General features: G+C 35.2%; 1 protein-coding gene across 1 annotated transcript in view; it reads right to left on the reverse strand.

The window, feature by feature from the left end:
- Positions 1-2866: 2866 nt before the first annotated feature.
- Positions 2867-20966, reverse strand: part of JMY (junction mediating and regulatory protein, p53 cofactor) — a gene marked incomplete at both ends in the record, with an annotated part of 54475 nt that continues 36375 nt past the window's right edge. The window contains 6 exons of the mRNA XM_084234020.1: positions 2867-3174; positions 4244-4841; positions 6202-6297; positions 9925-10011; positions 13809-13996; positions 14509-14674. Of these exons, the coding sequence (XP_084090146.1) occupies positions 2867-3174; positions 4244-4841; positions 6202-6297; positions 9925-10011; positions 13809-13996; positions 14509-14674 (1443 nt within the window). The remainder of the gene's footprint in view (positions 3175-4243; positions 4842-6201; positions 6298-9924; positions 10012-13808; positions 13997-14508; positions 14675-20966) is intronic.

Below are 20966 nucleotides of genomic sequence, written 5' to 3' on the forward strand. Positions count from 1 at the left end.
GAGCTCTTCACACAAAAAAGTATTCAATGATTTGAAATCTACAATAAATGGAATAACAGGAAGTACAAATTTATCGCCTTTTTAGTCATTTGAAGAGGAGTCTTAAAAAATGATTTCAGAAAAACACACACAGTCTTTCCCTATCACTGCCCGCTCAACACATGGGGGTTTTAACTAGTCTATGGTTTGCTTCCAGAGCAGGATATGCTCTTTTTTTTTTTTTAAAGATATTTATTTATTTATTTATTTATTTATTTATTTATTTATTTATTTATTTATTTATGCGAGCACTGGGTACAGTCATAAGCGCGGGAGGGTGAAAGAATTCACCAGAGCCAGAGTGGGAGAGTGGGGAGCAGCGCAGGCAGAAGGACCGTAGTACACAGCTGAGGGGAGCAGCGGGCGGCAGGAGAGGTCTGCGCACCAGGATATGCTCTCTTTTAGAACTCTTTTTTTTTTTTTTTTTTTTAATTTTCTAGAGGCATGTCTTATTTATTTATTTATTTGTTTGTTTGTTTGGTTTATACATGCACTGGGTACAGTCAGAAGCGTGGGAGGGTGAGAGAATTCACCAGAGCCAGAGCGGGGAGCAGAGCAGGCAGAAGGACCGAAGTACACTGCTGAGGGGAGCAGCGGGCGGCAGGAGAGGTCTGCTCACCATGTGGGACCCTTCTCCGGTGGCCGGGGAGCAGCCGGGGATCGAACCGGCTGCAGAGGCTGCAGGCAGCTTCGCAACCCAGCGCTCAACCGCTGCGCCACCGGGGAGGCCCAGGATATGCTCTCTTTTAAAAGTGACTTTGCAGGTTATCTGAGCTCATATACTTTCTCATAGTATTTCATTGTTTCTCTTAACATACTATACACACAAGCCATAAGAATCAGCCAAGAAAAACAAAGTTTTAGGAACTTTTCAAAGTGGTATTCATTATGGATTATATTCTTACTATTTGATATAAGGTCAAATTAACAGCCAAAAAACTATAAATAACATTCCAGTCAACTGAATAGAAGAAATGCTATACAACATCTATATGTTTGGCTGGATCTGGTGGGATGGGAGAAAACAAGCAGAGATGGGCTGGTCTAAGTAGCTGCTGGTGGCCATGTACTCTGAGTGCGACACTGTTATGAAAGAGTTAAATGCTCATTTTATGTGAAGGCCTAGCTGTGGGATCAATGGTTAGTGCTAAAATGGTAAAATTGGACAACCTTAGCAGCTTACTGAGAAGTTACAAGAAGGAGACAAGGCAATAGGTAGCAAACACTGTAAAATGGGGGACAATCTACAAATACCCAGTGTGAATATTCCTAGACACATACCTGAGTCTCTAGACACTTCACACACTGAGTAGACACCTGATGTATTTCCTTTACTCCCCACAGTGTACATATGTATAAAGCACAAATGGTTTGAAATTATTTTGGGATTTAGGAATACTAAGTCAAAGTGAATGATAACAGGCCCTCTATAAATAACAACAAAGAAAACTGATACCCAACAGCCTAAGACCCAGAGCAGGGCAAGTGGTACTACTGAATGTTTGCTAAAGCACATTAAAGGCAACACACAACCATTTATCAAGAGAAATGTGACTTCCCACTCTTGTTAATATTACTGATTGGCGTAGGTTACTGATGAAAAGGGGCAGAATTGGGAGCATAGTACAGTAACATTTTCCTAACAAAGCAATCCCCAAAAGGAACATATAAAATTTCTTTTAGTAATATTTTATATTTAATATCCAAAATAGTATCTTTCAACCTGTATTAATATTAAAAAAATAATGACAGTTTATCTTTTGTATTAAGTCTTCAAAATCCAGATGTATATCTGAACACATATATATATATAAATTTTTTTTTTCAGTCATGATCCTTCGGACGAAGGTCAGAAATCTGTATTTTTAAGCTCCCCAGATTAATTCTTATGATCAGGCACACTGAGAATCACTATGTTTAATGAGTAAGTTAATTACTTCTTTATTCACTCCAGGATTTTGAGTCTTCTCCAATTTTGGTGAGTATTATAAAGTCAACAGAAACATATTCCATCAGGACCATATAACAATTAATGAATATGTTTGCATACTTCATATTTTGCATTAATTACACTATTTCAGTTATCACTACCATTTCTATGTACTATGTAATTTATAGCATGTGTTATAGTCATGTTTCTATAATTTAGCTAATTTGTGCCACATTACTATATAATTAGCTTATTAAAATGTAGTAGAGTGGTGCTCTCTATTATCTTAGGAGAATGCCAAATGTGTAACCAACATCCAAGGTGTACTCAGTAAGATATGTGCACAATTTTTAGAGACCGCAATAAGTATGATGAGCTTTAAAATGATAAACCTTAGTTTACCAGTACAACAATTTTTCATGGCTGATCTTAGAAAATTCCTGTGAGGGCTGCTAATAACAGCAATATATGTAACAGCTTGTAACCAAAATACTTCAGTTTGAAAAAGTCTTCTGTTTTGTAAAGCTAGAATAAGACTGTCACTTTCCTCTTTATTTCTTTTTTTTTAAAGAAGAAATGTGTGATTTTTTAATTTTTTTTAAAATTTTAAAAAATTTTTCACTTTCCGCTTTACTCGGCATATAGCTATACTGCAAAAATTTTCAATAAGCAGGACATAAAAACCTATCATTTAAATAGCCAATACCTTTGAAAGTGCTATTCTGTAAAGTTTCTAGTAATTATGGAAGTAAAACTTGAAGTTTACAAATTTATGATCCATGCTATAATTGTATAGTAAATAATGATGCTCAGACTCAATAAGATGTAACAGACCTTATTTTCTATATAAAAACTGTATTACTAAATGCTACTGAAGAAAATAAGACCATTTACTTGTTAGTTTTCCCAGTCTGTGCAAGGCAAAGCCTCTTCTTCATCCTCTGACTCGGGGGATGCTTCTTTGATTCTTCTAAGAGCTTCATGGATGCTCCGTGTTAGAGGGTCTGTGTCAGGTAGAAGTGTGAAGGACTCTCTCAAAACTTCCTTCTGTACCTTCTTCAACTTTACCCCTTTCCTTATTTGTGCCAAGATATTATTACTGTCATCTTCATCAGGAAAAGGAGGCAGAGTTCGCTGTTCAACCTTTTTCAGATGAAAACTACCACGCTTCAAGGAAGCTAGCACCTCATCCATGGGTGAGCTCACTTTTGAAAATGAGAAAGAACAATTACAGTTAGGATTACACTTAAACTATATAATCTCTAGCCTTTAGGACTGTAAGCCTAGAACAAGAGAAACTACATCTACAAAATGGATCATGAAATGTGGACAAAAGGTTGTCAGATCACAGGGGATCCTAATATTGCTTGTTTAAAAAAAAAACTCCAACACTGAATTTCCATGTTAGGTATTATTGGTATTCCTTATCAGTTCCCATGTGCAAGAAATAAGGAGATTAGGAGGTGAGAGGTGATCTTTAGTAATATTATAGATGAAACTCCCAAGGGATTTCTGTATTGTACCAACCCAATCTAAATGTAAACAGTGATTGGGTTACATATTTAATTAAAAAAATTAAATTTTGGCTATTTTTTAATTTAGTTGTTTTACATATGAAATGCTAATTGGGTATAGAAAGAAATATTTTACAGGCTGGTCTCTCAAAATAAAAAACATGCAAATTGTTTTATAAAATGTTCTCCCTATGCAAGCTAAAAGCTTTTTAAGAGACAGGATTATCCAGTTTTCAAAAATAGCTTTATAAGGCATATCTGGCATACAATAAATTGTGCACATCACTTGGTATTCTTCTTTGCATCTTTATACAAAACATAAACCCAGGTGTTCGATAAATATTGGTCAGATGTTACATGGTCCTGCCAATGTCATCCTAATGTGAAAGTCCTGACCATATAGCTTACCTTTTCTGATATCAATACCATTTTTCATTTCCCAAGTTTAAAATCAGATTTCTTTCTAACACAAAAGGAGCCACATATCTATATTACTAAGTAGATAAAGTATCACTTCAGAAGATAGTTTTTTTTAAAACATGCCTAAGAGCTCAAGAAGGTACACCTATCTGTGTCTACACGTTTTTTGATGTGGGTTGGTAAGAATTTTGCCCTGCCACAACCTTGACAACCTGTTTGCTATCAAATAATGTTCAAAAACACAATATTTTAAGCTTTGTAAGGTCCCATGAAAAAAAATGCCCTATCAAATAACACATCACTTTATTCAAACAGATGAGCATAAAACATCTTAACCTACCTCTCCTCCTCTGTAAACCTTCAGCAGTCTTTTTGAGCTTCTTCCTTGCACTGACCAGCTGACTGCTGTCAAAGAGTTGTGCCGAGGGGGCACTTGCAGACTTTGGGATCCTCTTCTCAATCCCCTCCATTCTAGGCAGACCTTTGTCCAGTGTCTCTGGAGCACTGTCCTTAGCAACAGGCAGTGGTGGTGGTGGTGGGGGAGGGGGAGGAGGTGGTGGTGGGGGAGGTGGTGTGGGAGGAGTAGATGATGGGAGTGGATCTATGGTAACAGAACCTGGTTCAAGTTCAATATTATTCATAAGTGGGAGAGAGACAGTGGGAGGCAATTCAGAGGTAACACCACTGAGAGGTAATGAAGTGGCTTCAAGTTGTGCTAATGAAGGATCAGGTTGTGCGAGGATTTGGGCCTCTGTTATCTGTGATGACCCAAACTTGCCTTTTTCTTCCTCTACCCCCTCACTTTTCTCTTCTACCTGTAGTGCTCCTGGTAGAGAGTCACACTGGTTCTCACAGGGCACAGGACTGGCCGCACTTCTTCTTCTTGCATGAGCCAGTCGCAGCCTGGTTGATTTCAGAATAACTTGGCCAGGGTACCTCTAAAAAATCAAGTTATTATTACTGGCTAAATTGTATTAAACAATTTATGAATAAATGGCTGTTTTTGCTCTCAAATGCAAGATGTTATTTTGGAACTTTTGTGACTTTTCAGGGAAAATTCTTTAATAAAGTTATATATACAACCAGACTACAAAGCATTAGCCTTTCAAATATGTCACCAAACTATTTATCAAAGTCTTATTCCTTCTTATCCACGTTAGAAGTCAACTGTTCAAAATTACATGACTTTTTGAAGTTGTACTACTGAAATTTATATAGTATGATACACTAAAATTCTATTCATAATAATATATCAGTTTAAAAAATTTCCCAGATAAATTACTAATTTAAATGAAAATAGCAATAAAAAGTACAAAACATAAGTGATGTCAAGCAAATATATGCTATAGGTATACAGAAAGTTAAGAAACTACTATTAATTTCTTACATGTATGCCAAATGCTTATAGATGAAAATACTAAAACATTTACTTTTTTTCCAAAAGGCTACTTGGCTTTTTTTAAAAAAACTCTGAAAACAATGTGTATTTTACAGTAGAATAGAAGGAAAGAGAATAAATACATTTGGAGTACTGACATACCCAACTCTCATTCTTTATCTATTACTGTAGGAAGACCATAGCTTTAATACATTTGGTAGAACTACCTTTACTCAACACAAATTTTTCCTTGCATTATGGATCTCTTTTTCTCCCCTTCCCCTACCTTGCATTATGAGGGCTTGAACAAAAACATTCTTTACTAAACTATTAAGTGATCTATCTGCACATATCCAGGTTCCTGAGCAATTCAGCAAGGAGAACCATTCAGCAAGGAGAACCATTCAGCTTAAGCACAGTTCCAAGGTACCATCTACCTGCTGTGATATCAGTGCCCAGAGTCATGGGTTAGCCTGGTAAGAGAATGTCTGAAGCATTTTTCATGTATCCTGATCCACTCTCTAATTTGGTCACTGGTCATTTCCATAAATTATTACCACAGGTTGATGCATGTGCAATTAACAAGCTGATGCTTGAAATGGATAGTCATTTGTGAACTATTTATGTAAAACTCAGGAGGAATCCAGGTTTCTCAAAGGCCCTGACCATTCCTCTTATGCTATACTAATGTGGTAAGCTAAGGGAGAATATTAATTCTGGAAATGTAATCAGGTGAAATGTAATCATGTAATCAAAACATTGATAAAAATTTTTTAAATGACTGCCACAACTTACAATTGTTTTCTAAACAACAAATGGAAAAACAAGTATTTTTTCATACAAAGAAATCTTACAATAGGAAATGTGTATGTAGTTCTATTTAAAAAGCAATGAAAATCAATTGACCATACTTTTGTTACCTGTTTAAAAGTTCGAAGTCTATCCAATGTTCTCTGTCTTTCTTGGCTAACCCAGGCACTTTTTCTTTCTTCTTCATCATGTAATTTTTCTCTTTTCTGGTAAAACATGAATAATTGCATTACGATATGTCCCATTCATTTTTATTAGTAATAGGGAAAAAGAGAGTTCTCCCAGTAAACTGCATAACTCCAAAGAATGATGTGTTAAAACAAAATGTTCTATGGCATGAAATAGTATTAATTTTTAATAGAAATTTTAAAATTCACAATAATATGCTATTTCATTTTTTGGCATTTATTACATTAAAGATATTTACTTTGCAAAGTAAAATAAATATTCTCTAAATTAGAAAATGTTTCATTTAGGGGGTTCTGTCTTAAAATAATTTTAGTATGAAATATTTGTAGCTGTTATAGTCTGCTAACTCAAACACCTGACCTTAAAAATAAAACCAGCAAATACTTGGTCAGTAATTTAAAAATTACATATTTACATATATAGCAAAATAAATGGCAGGGGAAAAAAAAAAAACACTTGCAGCATTATATACAAATCATTTGGTTTACTATCATAGCTTGTAGTTAGCAGTTATCTATACAGAAATTTAACATTTTCCTATGTTGTTGAATCACCTAACAAGCTATCTAATTAAATCTCATGTGATAGAACAAATATTAAATACATGAAAAATCTTTCTAGATGGGTAAATGAGCCATGGCTTTATTTTTCTGTTTTGTTTGTAAAGCCAGGTAATTTCACATGGAGATGATGGTTTCTTGTGTGTCATTAACCTATCTGTCTTTCATTCATCAAGTGTCTATTCAAATTCAATCCCCCATTATTCTCTTATTCTATCACCTCTCTCTTCTTTCCCATCAGCATTTCCCTGAACAATATAGTTTGAATGTGAGTTCTGCTACATTTGCCTTGGAAGATTATGTCAAAATCTAAAGGACTGAATTGAATCTCCAGACTGAAAGTATATATCAAGTTTTAGGAAAACTCAATACATAATGATCACCGGTAAATTCACTAGATTTCCACAATAAAGACTCTTATGGATGTCCAGGATGTCAAATCTTACAAGTGATGAAGAGGAAAGAATGCCATGAGGCCTCAGACCTCTTCACTGCAATCTTCAAGGCTACAAGATAGCACAGCAATGTTTGCCAAATTTTGATGGAGAGGAATTATGACTGTATGACCCAGCCAAAATGTCCTTTAGATATAAAGGAAACATTCCCCAAGCATGCCAGAAGTCAGACACTATAGCAACCATGCAACTTCTCTGATATAGCACCTTAATGAAACGTTACCAACTCCAAGATGAATCAAAACAAACCCAGGCATAGAGAAGTCATAAGAGGACTTGACATTAAGCATTGAATCCATGTAAACACAAAGATGAACCCAAAAAACTTCATGATCCCATGAATTAACTGAATCTTGATTATATGAAATAAAGAATATAAAAGTTATATCACTGTATTCAGATCGTGAAGATTTATAAAATATTGGGAGATGGCGAGAAGGGGGAGCTGGGAGAAAGTACAAATGTAATAATTTCGTCATTTCATAGACCAAGTCTAAAGTTGAAATAATTATAAAACTATGATCACAATACTCAATGTTTTTCCAAATCTCTTGCTATGGTCAACAAGTTTATCTAAATTTTAGTAGTTTTTTCAAACTCACTGAAGTTGTTCTATTAAAAGAATAATCTATTTTGGCACTGATTTTTTTCTTTGTAACTTTTTTCTGTATCGCTTTAATTTTTTATAATGGTCATACATACCTTTTTATAAATACAAGTTTTTTTAACATACATAAGTGACTAGGGAACATTTTTAGATTAATTAACAATGTTCATAACAGAAGAATTTTTAAAGTAGCAGTGAAGAAGTGTTTAGGAAATTTTTAAAAATCTGATTTAGTAACCAAAATTTATACACAGACATCAAGATAGTCAACCACTTTAGTAAAAACCTAGCGTGCTTAGGTAACAGGACTATATTAAGAAATGTTAAGTAAAAATCAAGAAAAATTTTTAAGATCATGAAATAAAAAAAAAGTAATATAGTGTGTGAAGGTATCATTTAAGACAGTAATGTGGCAGGGAAAAGGTAAAGATAAGGGAATTCCATTTTTCATAGACTACCTGTCAAATCGGGTAGTACATTAAGCTCTAACAAAAAAAAAAAAATGTTGAAGTACAGCAGGCATGCTAAATAGGATTTAGTGCTATCAAGCACCAAGGAAAAAACCTGAAAACTATATCACATGTCCCTAAAAAAAAAAGTAAAAAAGTTTAGCCACACACCTCACAACCTTTACAAATAGTAACTCAAAATGAATCTTAAACCTAGATGTAAAATATGAAACTATAAAACTTCTAGAATATAACATAGAACAAAATATGTATGACCTTGGTGATGACTTTTTGGATATAGCACCAAAGGTAGAATCAATCAAAGAAAGAATTGATGTTGGACTTATATTAAAATGAAAATCATCTGTTCTGAGAAACACTGTCAGGGAATAAAAAGACAAGCCAAAGACCAGGAGAATAATATTTGCAAATGGCAGATCTGAAAAAGGACTTATCTAGAAATATACAAAGAATTCTTAAGCCTTAACAAGAAATAACCCAATTAAAAATGGATAAAAGATGTGAACAGACCTCTCACCAAAAAAAGATATACAGATGGTAAATAAGCAGTATGAAAAGATGCTCAATCTCATACAATTGGGGAATTGTGAGATACTACTACACAAACAAACATGAGATACTACTACACATCTAGTAGAATGGCTAAAATCCAAAACAATGACACAACCAAATGCTGGTGAGGATGTGAAATAATACGAACTTTCATTCATTGCTAGTGGAAATGCAAGATAATACAGCCACTTTTGGAAGAGAGTCTGGTAATTTCCTACAAAATTAAATATACTTTCACCATATAATCCAGCAATTATGCTCCTTGGTATTTACCCAAAAGAGTTGAAAACTTACGGGAGCACAAAAACCTGCACAGATGTTTATAGCGGCTTTATTCATAATTGCCAAAACTTTGCATCACTCAAGATGTCTTCCAGTGGTGAATGGATTAAAAAAAAAAACTGCTTCATTTATTCAACATTAGTCCATGTTAAAAAGAAATGAGCTATCTAGCCATGAATAGACACGGAAGAACTTATGCATATCACTTAGTGAAAGCAGCCAATCTGAAAAGTCTATAAACTATGTTCCAATTATACATTCTAAATATGACAAAATTACGGAGATGGTAAAAAGATCAATACTTGCCAGGGGCTTGGGGAGACATGAGGGTAAACAGGTGAAGCACCAGGAATTTTTAAGACAGTGAAAATATTTTATATGATACTATAATGGTAGATACCTATCACTATACAGTTGCCAAACCAATGGAACATACACCACCAAGAAAGAACCTTCATATGGACTTAGGGTGATAATGATGTGTTAATGTATGATATCTGGATGGTAGGGGAAGCTATGCATTTGTGGAGGTATTTGGGAATTGTATTTTCTACTCAATTTTCCCTAAAGAAATAAAATATATACATATATTTGTAGTTACTGAATAACTAACATTTATCAATAGTTATAACAATTTCTTGTTCTCTACAGGTTTTATTCACTCTGAGACATGTAAAAATTGAAACTTTGCTCTAAGTTTCCAAAAGTCACAACTTACTAGTTGTATTGTGTGATGGGTTCTATATTCATCTTCACTCCGAAGGCGCTGCTGGAATTTTTCGTTGTGTTTTGCAATACAAATTTCCTATAAATACATAAAATATGTTTTTAATGTAAGTGAAACTTGGAAAGTCTCAAAACACCACACCAGGATTTATCTATAATTTAAAGCTTAATCTTAAGATATACCTATGTATACAATATTGTGTAAGTCATCTCTGGTTTCTTATCTGGTTGAAGCAGCATAAATGAAATAATCAGGTTTTAAAGACTCTTCTATTAAATGATTCACTTCTCTACAAGTCCTGATTTCTCCCTTTTTTGGTGGGGGAAGAGGTCAAATGGAGTAAGGTAGAGTGGATACCTTAAATAATCTCAAAGGACTCTTTCAGTTCTGAAGTCTATGGTAAGAAGATTCTAAGTCTTATTGTATACTTTAGTTTGAGAAAAAATTACATACAACTCTGGATATAGGTCTATATTCTGAAGCTCTCTCTAATGTGCTAAAATACTATGATTTTTCCCAGACTAATTTAAATCTGAATCTTCTGATTATAGACTTCAGAGCTCAAAGAGCGTTAAAGACTAAAAGGATTATTAAAAAAATAAAGGCATACTTATTCTGATAATCATATGAAAGTAAATATGAAATAGAATCATATGAAAGTAAATATAAAATAAGATATGCACTTCTTTACAAAATAATTCACTATCAACTGGCAACTTTTCTAGAAGGAAAAGTCCTCACACCAGTTTCCAATACTTTCAAAGTTATACCAAAAGATCACTCTCCTAAGCAGAAAAAGTTATATAATGAATGACCTTGTAAGTCAGTAAACTGTATTTTAAGGCAACTCTTTGTTATATTACATTCTTTACTCACACTGGGGTTGTCACTTTAAGTATCAACTGTGAAATGAATCTGTTTAGGGTAGTCTCCAGGGGAAAACAATGGTACTGAGAGTTCTCTATGGTGACATAACAGTGATATAATGACTCAACCTTCTAAGTCATACAGACTTAGAATAAAATGCTAACTTTGTCCATACTAGCCAATAGTCCTTGGATTGTCTGCTTAATTACTGGACGTCTTGGTTCCTTTAGTTATAACATGAGAACTACCCTTGAGTATCCTATCACATCATGACACTCAGGAGATGGTAACTCTAGGCATACTGACATGCAGATGACAAGGAATATAGGAAAATATTAAAAAGAGGCATATTTTTGGTTTTTGATTTTATGATTGATCTCATTTTCTATTTTTAGAACTTAGTGTTACTAGTTTCCTTCTTCTATCACTACTCCTCTCTAAAGTTCTGCCACCTTGACTGGTGGGCTTGTGAAGACAGGAGCAGAGACAAGACCACTTAGAGTCCTCTGACTCTGAGTAATGTGATGAGTAGTGAATTTGAGGCTGCTGGTGTAAATGTGCAGGTTCTTTGGAGGTTAAGTTTCCTATCTAGGATTTAGATTAATGTAAGAATGAGAAGTGATGAATATGGATAAAATCGAAATGAACTAAGTATGTACCAATGAGGGAAGAGTTAGGTCTGAATCAGAAGACAATGCTGCTAGAAAAGTACACAGCCTGCAAGCGACCTGGTCAACAAAGCTACTCCTCTTTACTGAGGGCCACTTATGTATGTGTAGTCAGCTCTCTCTGTTAGCTTTTGAGTATTCACTCTAAAACTCTGCTGTATTCTCTCAGACCAGTGTGATCTGGCTCTTGTCCCTAACTGTCTTCCCAAAACTCTTAAGTAAGGCCATCAGTGGTCTCAGATATGAATATATTTCTTTCTTCCTTGACTTCCCTGAAGGACCTGACACTGCTGTCCACCTTTGTTTTGTAAATCATCTTTCTTTCACTTCTGTGACTTTATTCTTTCTGTTTCTCATAACTCCCAATTACTCTTTCTCTTTTATTTCCTCTTGACCACATTTTCAAAAGTTCCCCACCCCAGTTACTGCTAAGAATCACCTACTCAGTTCTGTTTTCTGGTACCACCTCACCCACTCTTACAAGGTTCTCATTTTCAACTGATGTCTCATGGCCACCTTCACATAAATACCCCAGAGACCCCTAATAAATATAAAATTTGGCTCCTCACCTCTAAACTATATATGCTTTTCCTCTGGGTTTTCCCATCCATCCAATGCCTAATCCAGAAATCTGGAAGCTGTTGCAGAATAGATCCTCCTCTCTCCCAGTGAATTCTGGAAAGTGTCAGATCTGGACACATCTCAGATTATTATACTACTATCACTTACACTACCATACTCTTAGCATCTCAACCTGGATACTAACACATTCCAACCATAAACCTTTCAGTCTTTTCTTCCTCTAAGTTATTCTTCATGTTGCCTCATTTTTCTAAAATATAAATCTGTTTATATTACCCTTTTGCTTAAAACTTTTCTATAACTACAATACTTTCAGGACAAAGTCCAGGCTTATTGGAGCATTATACAAATGCCCCATAACTCAGTCCCTTATGTCTACAAAGTACAGTGCTGTTTTATGCTTCAATGGCTTTGTGTAACACAACTTTTTTCTCTTTGGAATTATCCTCATACCATCAACCTGCCAAATTTCTATTCATACTCTTAAAATCCAGTCCAAGGGACCTTTCTTCATTCCCTTTTCTCTTGTTCAGGTGTCAGGTGGCATCACATTCATCTGTTGACCTGGTTTCCCTTTTATATAGGACTGGGAGGAACAGAACTGTGCCTTGCTGATCTTTGTAACTCAAGCCTGATGATGTGCTTAGCAGGCTGTTGAATTGAAATGAATTATCTCTGAAGTCTGATTTGTATAATACTTTCAAAAATGCTCTCAAAAATCTTCAGGTTTATAAACTCCATCTAATCACTAAAGTACTGAGTTAAAATAATATGTAAGACAGTACTTCCAATATTCCTAATAATATACTTTCATTTCATTCTTCCCTAAAACCTTTCTCTCTGCTGTCTACACTACTCTACACTGTACAGTGTTAGAACTTGCTGGAATCATCTACACTGTATATTTGGTAGGTACAGATGGGATCCTCATAACCACCAAGAGCAGAGCTTGCCTTGTGTTGTGGAATTGGAAAAGTTCAGCATTATGTCAACTGTGAGAAAGCCATGGCTCTGGATGCCAAGAAATTGTTGTGTGAATGGGCAAATGTCTTGGGTTTTTGACATACTGTGGAAGATGCCTGCTTAGGTTTCTTCAGTATATAAGAGCTATTATTTAAAAAAGTAAAGGGCTTTGATTTTCTGTGGTATAGGGATTTGATGAAGAACAGGCAGGTAGAGTCTCAGAGAATATGTCAGTCACAAATGCCACATTTTTGTCTGAATATATGAGTTCAAAGTAAATCAGTACGACACAGTTATCAGTTTGGTATAGGTCACAGAACTGGTTCAAGATTTCAAGCCCACACTTACAGTGATGAGAAACAACCTTATGATAATAACATGTGGACTACAAAGGAAAACATTTTTCTAGGACAAAGAAAGTCTTATTTCCACAAAATGATTCCATTCCAAATTATTAAAATGCACAAAAATTTAGAAATGTGATCAAAGTTATAAGCAAATAAGTAAATAATCTTTAATACTGAGAATACCACTGGCATCCTTAAATAAAAAAGAAGCTAGGAAATGTATTATGTGGGATCCCATAGTTACTTCCTTTAATAAAGTCATGTGTAGTGTGGCTGAGGTGAACAACATACTACCACTGGCTGTTCTAATGTGTTTAAGAAGGCAATTCACAGAGAGCTATATATGTATATAATGGCCTGATTACTGAGAAGAGGTAACTCTTTAATTCTAAGAGATGTGCAAGTGTTAGTGATATACTGGGTTAGCATTATATTTAATCTATTTTACCTTTTTATTTCTGAGGTAGGCTTTCTTGGCTGAAACCCGTCCACGTCTTGCTTCTAGCTGGCGTGCCTTCTGCTGAAGTTTCTGTAGCTCTTCTCTCTGTAAATGCACAGATGCTGCCATCTCTTCCTTCTCCAGCATGGCTTCCATGCTTTCGTAAGTGTCATAGTACACCACTTCATCTCTCTTTTCTGTTACAGAACGGCAAACAAGGGGTGGTTAAAAGAAAGGGCTGTGAGACCAGACAGAACAGGGTTCTAATCCAATTATTGGCTCTAAAACCTCTTAGGTGAAGCCATTACCTTTTGAGTGTTTTGGTAAAATAATGATTAAGAAATACACCTCATAGAGTAACTGCATATTTGTAAAGAGCTTAGCAGTACCTGGAAAAGTGATCAATAAATGTTAAATATTAGTCCCCTCCCACAAAATTAACAACTTGAGAATCTAGATTCTGGAGGAAGCACTCTTAATCTCTTCCCCCCCCCCAAAAAAAAAGTAATTTACAAAGGATGTAGCATGTATTTTCATTGCTGAGTCTACTAAACTACTTGTTGGACTTAAGGATCTCCTTTCAAAGGTTTTTACATTATTTTTTTTTTTTAGCCTCTTCAGAAGAAACATATTCAATAGGTGACATCCACGTACATTTTTCTATGTGTTAAAGCTTGTGTGGACTTACATGGTTAAATGCAAACCATACCTGATATAAGTCTTTTGATGCTTTCCAGTTGTGCTGTCAATAGTAACTCTTCACACTTCAAGATCTCAAACTGTACTTCATACAACTGAAGTTGCAGATCATAATAATCAGCTTCTAACTGATCTAATCGGGCTATGGCTTCTGTACCACCCTGTAAACTCTGCATCTGCATCGAAAATAAGAATAAAAACATTTCTAGTTTGTGGGGACATGAAAAAAATCTAGGTATGATTGTAAATAAAGGTTATATGTGGGCCTCCCCAGTGGCACAGCGGGTTGAGTGCAGCGCTGTGAGGCTGTCCGCAGCCTCTACAGTGCGGGTTCGATTCCTGGCCGGCCAGGGCAGACCTCTCCTGTCTTGCCCGCTGCTCCCCTCAGCAGTGTATTTCAGTCAGTCTGCCTGTTCTGTTCCCCGCTCTGTCTCCGGTGAATCCACTCACCCTCCCGCACCTCTGGCCTATACCCCAGCTCTTGTATAAAAATAAGTAAATCTTTTAAAAAAAGTTATAGGTGATATAAAGCAATTATTCTAAGAGAAACTTCAAAATCAAGTGAAGATTTTTTTTAATATACATCATCAAACAGTAATAAAACCTCATTTTGTAAATAACTAGGTATCAACACAGTAAAAATAAGTTTTCTAAAGTTAACATTACAGCTTATTCACATTTAGAATGATAATAAATTATTCTAATTGTCCTGGCATAATGCTAATGGCATCCCATTTTACTTTTTAAAAAAATTTTTTTATTTTATTTATTTATTTTTTTGGTGGGACCCTTGCCGGCGGCCAGGGATCGAACAGGTGCTGCAGAGGCTGTGGGCAGCCTCGCAATCCAGCGCTCAACCGCTGTGCCACCAGGGGAGGCCCCATCCCATTTTACTCTTAAAAGTGGATGCTAAATTTAAGTGATTATCCTTATCATGTAAGATATATATGTAAGATATATGGAAAAGATCAGGCTGTACTCAGATGGTTGCAACAGAAGGGTAAAATTTGGTCAGCCACACATATACAGGGCTTTGTCTTGCTGACCAGTTGCAACCAATCTCTCCTGTCTGATTCTTTAAGGAAGGAAGCAGAAAGCTCTATGCTCACATACCTTAATTTGTCAGTTGCCTCAACCACAAGTAGAAAAGTATTCTGATCCCTGTCCAGGATCCATGTACTTTAAAAACACTTGAGATAGCATTGTAATAACAGAACACAGCCAATATCAAATATCAAACTGAAAAAGGAAGTTTTCTTATTAACAAGTGACCTCACCCCCAATTTTCTAGTTAAGCAAGTTCTATTTAAAGCAATGGAGTCCAGATGTGGCATTGTCTTTAAAAGAACAAAACCTCATCAGGGGCAGAAGTGCATACAAGGGGCCTGTTAACTCTCAACTTCTGAGAAAACAATCAACAGGAGAGTGGTAGATCTTGGAAAAAGTAAAAAGGTTGTAGGACCAGTAGAGACAGAACTTCTATGGGGGATAAGCTATGGAAAAAGGTTATGATAAGAAAGTCAGGGAAATCTGGGAGGACAAAAATGGTGTTTTGAGGTTTATATAAATTTCACCATGAATATGAAATCTTCAGGGAATAGCAAGGAGAGATATGAGGTTATGCTGTTCCAGATTTCTTCCCTGTAACGTCTGAAATTTTTATCTTGATATTTTTCTCCTATCACCTAATTCAGCTGATAACCATATACAACTAAAGGGATGGAAGTCCAGGGTGGAAGGAGTATTAATTCCTGAAAATGAAGCAGTACAGAGAAGGTAGGTGCTATGAATGAGGCATATTTATTTTATGTGGGGACAGTGCATCCCTGAGTGAGAAGGAATCCTGGAAAGTAAGTGTAGTGCTCAAAAAAATAGATAGTCAAATGCAAATGAAAACCTGTTACTTTACCCTAAAGATTAACTTTATCCTTCTGAGCAAATGTTTGATATCAGGATATAAAACTGTAACTTCCCAGCGTAATTCAGGTAATACTTTTAACACTGAAGTTAGACCCAATTCTCCAAATTCCTCCAAGAACTCTCTTTAACAAGACTAAATAGGGAGGAATACTGTTCTAATAAATATGGAAAAGGAAACAATGCTTTTATGATAAATCTAGCAAGGAAATTAAATACCAACTGATGTTCATGTATCTACATCATATACTACTGACTGTACAGATGACCATTCCACATCATGCACAATGACACAGTAGTTTCCATGTGTACCTGTTTTGACTGACTGTACTTTTATCATGAAATCAGACATAAAGCAATCTATACAAACTAATAATGTCACTGTTTTGCTTTTTAGTCTACTGTGCTTTTTAAAAAACTCCATGACATGAAATGGGGCTCTGAAAAACTGAGCTTTCAGAATATCTATGGGATGAATCATTTATTTATTAACAAATACTCAGTACCCACCACTGTTTGCCTTATAGTAGAACAGTAAACAAGAAATGAAGTGAGGCCTCAAAAAAAAAAAAAATTAAATGCCGTAACATATCTTACAAAAGGCTGATATCCAAAATATATAAAGATCTCATGTAAGATAATCAACCCAATCAAAAAATGGGTAGAAGAGCCAAATAGACACTTCTTTAAACCATACACAGATGGTCAACAGGCACATGAAAAAATGCTCATCATCACTTGTTATCAGGGATGTGCTGCAAATCAAAGCCACAATGATACCACCTCATTCCTGTGAGTATGGTTCAAATAAAAAAGATTGGAAATAGAAAGTGTTAGCAAGGATGTAGACAAAAAGGAATCCTGTATACTGTTGGTGGGAATGTAGACTCTTCCAGTCACTGTGGAAAACAATTTGGAGGTTTCTCAAAATATCAATAATGGCTGTATCATGACCCAGAAATTCCATTCCTAGGGATCTACCTAAAGAATACAAAATCACTAATTGGAAGGCATATATGTACTCCTATGTTCACTGCAGCCTTATTTACAATAGCTAAGTTATAGAAACAGCCTAAGTGCTTGAGGACAGAAGAATGTATCAGAAAAATGTGGTGTGTGTCTGCCTTCATGTGATAGAATACTACTCAGCTATAAAAAAGAATGAACTCCTGCCATTTGCAACAACATGGATGGAACTGGAGAGGATAATGCTAAGCAAAATGAATCAGAAAGACACAGATACAAGATGATCTTACTTCTATTTGGAAAATAGAGAATAAGAAAGAGTGAGTCAAAACCAAACCAATAATAAACTCTAATCATCTGATTGCAAAACTAGAAACCAGAAGGGGAGAGTGGTGGGATGGGGGTAAGGGATGGAAAAGCCCAATACAACATGGTAGATGGTGTTGAGGCACAGGTAGTGGGTAGGATATGAAAGTATACATTTGCAGAGGTTTGAAAATATAACCTCCCAGAGCAAAGATGCAAACCCATTTCACTTCAATAAACATAATTTGGGGGGTGGGGTGGAAAAGCAGTCATAATTACCATGCACAGTATAAGGAGAAAAACATTAAAATTAAGCTCTCAGTGAAGCCTAGTTTTTTTATGTGGAAAAAGATAGAACATGAAACACAGAAACCAGATAAACCTGATTAAAGATACAGGTTCAACTAATAATACCTGCACAAATAAGAATACATCAAGTTGATGAATTATCTGGAATTCCACATTTCAGAAATGGAAAATTGAAAACATCCACAATTTCTTTGCTGTCAAAATAATCTCACCATCCAAGTTTAGGAAAATATGATCTAAATTGACATGAATCCCTAGTTATTCCATTTAATGTAACTATGTGTTTCCATTACTGGAATATTAAAATCTTGAAGTTAAAACCTTAAATTTCTTTCTAAAATCTGAAAAATATATAATTCTGAAACATATTCAATCTCAGGGGTTTCAGATAATGACTTATAGGCTTGTAGCCTACAAGGTTATTTTTGAGAATTTGAGATAATATATGTAAAGCACCGAGGACAGAGCCTGAAACATTTAAAACTACATATTTTTGTAACCACCACAAAAATATAATTTCATAATTAAGTGATATAAATTAGAACTTCTAGAGTAGAACTGAGATAATTTTATACTTAGTCGCTTATTGATAAACAACAAAAACCAGGTTTTGTGCCTAGATAAGCACCCCAACTGCCCCACTTCTGTTCAGACTGCATCCACCACATTAAATCTCCTTGCTGTTGAAACTTTTGGAAAAGTCTATATGAAATGCAAATAAACATCATAAGCATGGGAATTACATTTTTTCTCATCCTTGTATTCCTTTGATGATAATTATACAATACCTAACAGTGATCACAGAAATAATATTCAATATTTATTGATTCCTTATTCTGTCAGGAACTATGGCAAATGCTTTTTATACATTAGCTCCTGGTCTCATAACTCTCCTAGAATGCAGAAATTATTTCTATTATATGGAGAGGTTAAGTAGTTCACTGAAGGCTGTGTAAGTAATGTTTGAAGATTTGGAATCTGTAGCATTGCTCTGTCCAATAGAGTAGCCACAAGTGGCTATTTACATTAAAAAAAAATAGAATTTTAAAATTTTGTTCCTTTGTCACATAAACCACAGTTCAAGAGCTCAAAACCTTTTATGTGACTATTAGTTAACCTATTAGAAAGTATAGGTACAGGGCCTCCCTGGTGGCACAGCGGTTGAGCGCTGGGTTGCAAAGCTGCCCGCGGCCTCCGCGGCACTGGTTCGATCCCCGGCTGCTCCCGGGCCACCAGAGGAGGGTCCCATATGGCGCGCAGACCTCTCCTGCCGCCTGCTGCTCCCCTCAGCAGTGTACTTCGGTCCTTCTGCCTGCTCTGCTCCCTGCTCTGGCTCTGGTGATTTCTCTCACCCTCCCACGCTTCTGACTGTGCCCAGTGCACAGTCAGAACAAAACAAACAAACAAATAAATAAACGAAAAACATGCCTCTATTAAAAAAAAAAATTAAAAAAAAAAAAAGAAAGTATAGGTACAGAATATTTCCAGTGCTGCAGGAAGTTTTATGAATAGCTCTGTTTAAATTCTAAATTCATATCCATTATGGTACACCGTAAAAGCTCAGGAAACACTTTATGATTTAAATAAAACTCCTATGGGAATTATTATCTTAATTACGTATTCTAAATGCATAATTAGCAATGCATTTTAAAGCAATATGCTTCAAAAACCAAAATTATAAAATATAAATAAATAGCCTCAAGACTGGCTAATATTCTGCTCTATATTCATAGTCATAGAAATGATGTCAAGGAATCACAAAGTTTTAGAAGTAAATAGAAGGGAAATGACTGAAATCCTCTACCAAACAAGAAAGTACTATTATTTTTGAATCTGGATGGGAGGGCAGAGTATATTATTGAAAGAGTGGAGTAAAACAGTTTCAAATAATTAAACTCACCTTGGATTCTTTCAAAGTATTGGGCCAAAAAGATTGGAAAGTTTGAATACTCATGGGCAATCTGGGTTTAGAGGCTCATTTATAGATGATATGGGCACCTACTAAATTTGTGTGCAAAACTGTGTTCCTACTTTTCAAATTCACAAAAGAACAGGAGTCTGTGACCTAAAAAGGGTTAAGAATGACTATAGTCAAGACTCAGTAACACTTCAAGGAATAGACTAAAAAGAGTAATATTTACTCCTATGTATATACTTAAAGGAAATTTAAAAGTCAAACAGAATTTTGATTGCCTGGGTAGTATTTAATATTTCAGCATTAATTTGGAAATTTTGTTTTAAATTCAGCATTATTCTCATGGGAAATGTTACTAAATATTTTTAGTAGATGTGCTGCTGAAGTGAGCACTACTAAATATTTTAATATCATTTCTAATTTTATTTTTAAAGTTTTATTTTATCACATCAGGAAGGAGTTTTTATGTTGAAGATAACTTAAGGAAACATCATCGTTTTTCAAAGAATAAAAGTCTCCCCATAATTTAAATCACCGGGTAGTACTCTATTACAAAGTCTTCACTGGCAAAGTATTTGTTGGGATGGGTTTAATAATTCACATTTACTCTGTTTCTCATGAGTAATGTGGGCACTTTAAATGAATGCTAATAAAACTGGTGCAATACATCATCACAGCTATATACATGTGTCAAGGATAACACACATACACATACAACAAGCATAAACCTGATAAGTATGACTGAGAGTTTTACCAAATCCTTTGAAGAATTCAAACATAACCCATAATATTAAAAAACAGAGCATTAAGGTAGCAGAGCATTAATGTATGACACCAGGGAAAATGACCCCATAGAAAATCATTCCAGACTCTCAGAACCTATGTTAGCCTCATCCTTCCTTGAACATCTTAGACCAATTTTAGCAAAAACAATGTTCTTGCAATAGCAAGTATTCACAAATATTACCCTCAGCAGCTTTTGGGCACACTATATTGTCAGTACAACTCAATGTCAGCCTGGCTAGAACAACAGTTAGAGTTACTGTGATGAAGAC

This window comes from Talpa europaea (genome assembly GCF_964194135.1).
Source record: "Talpa europaea genome assembly, chromosome: 5".
NCBI lineage: Eukaryota > Metazoa > Chordata > Mammalia > Eulipotyphla > Talpidae > Talpa > Talpa europaea.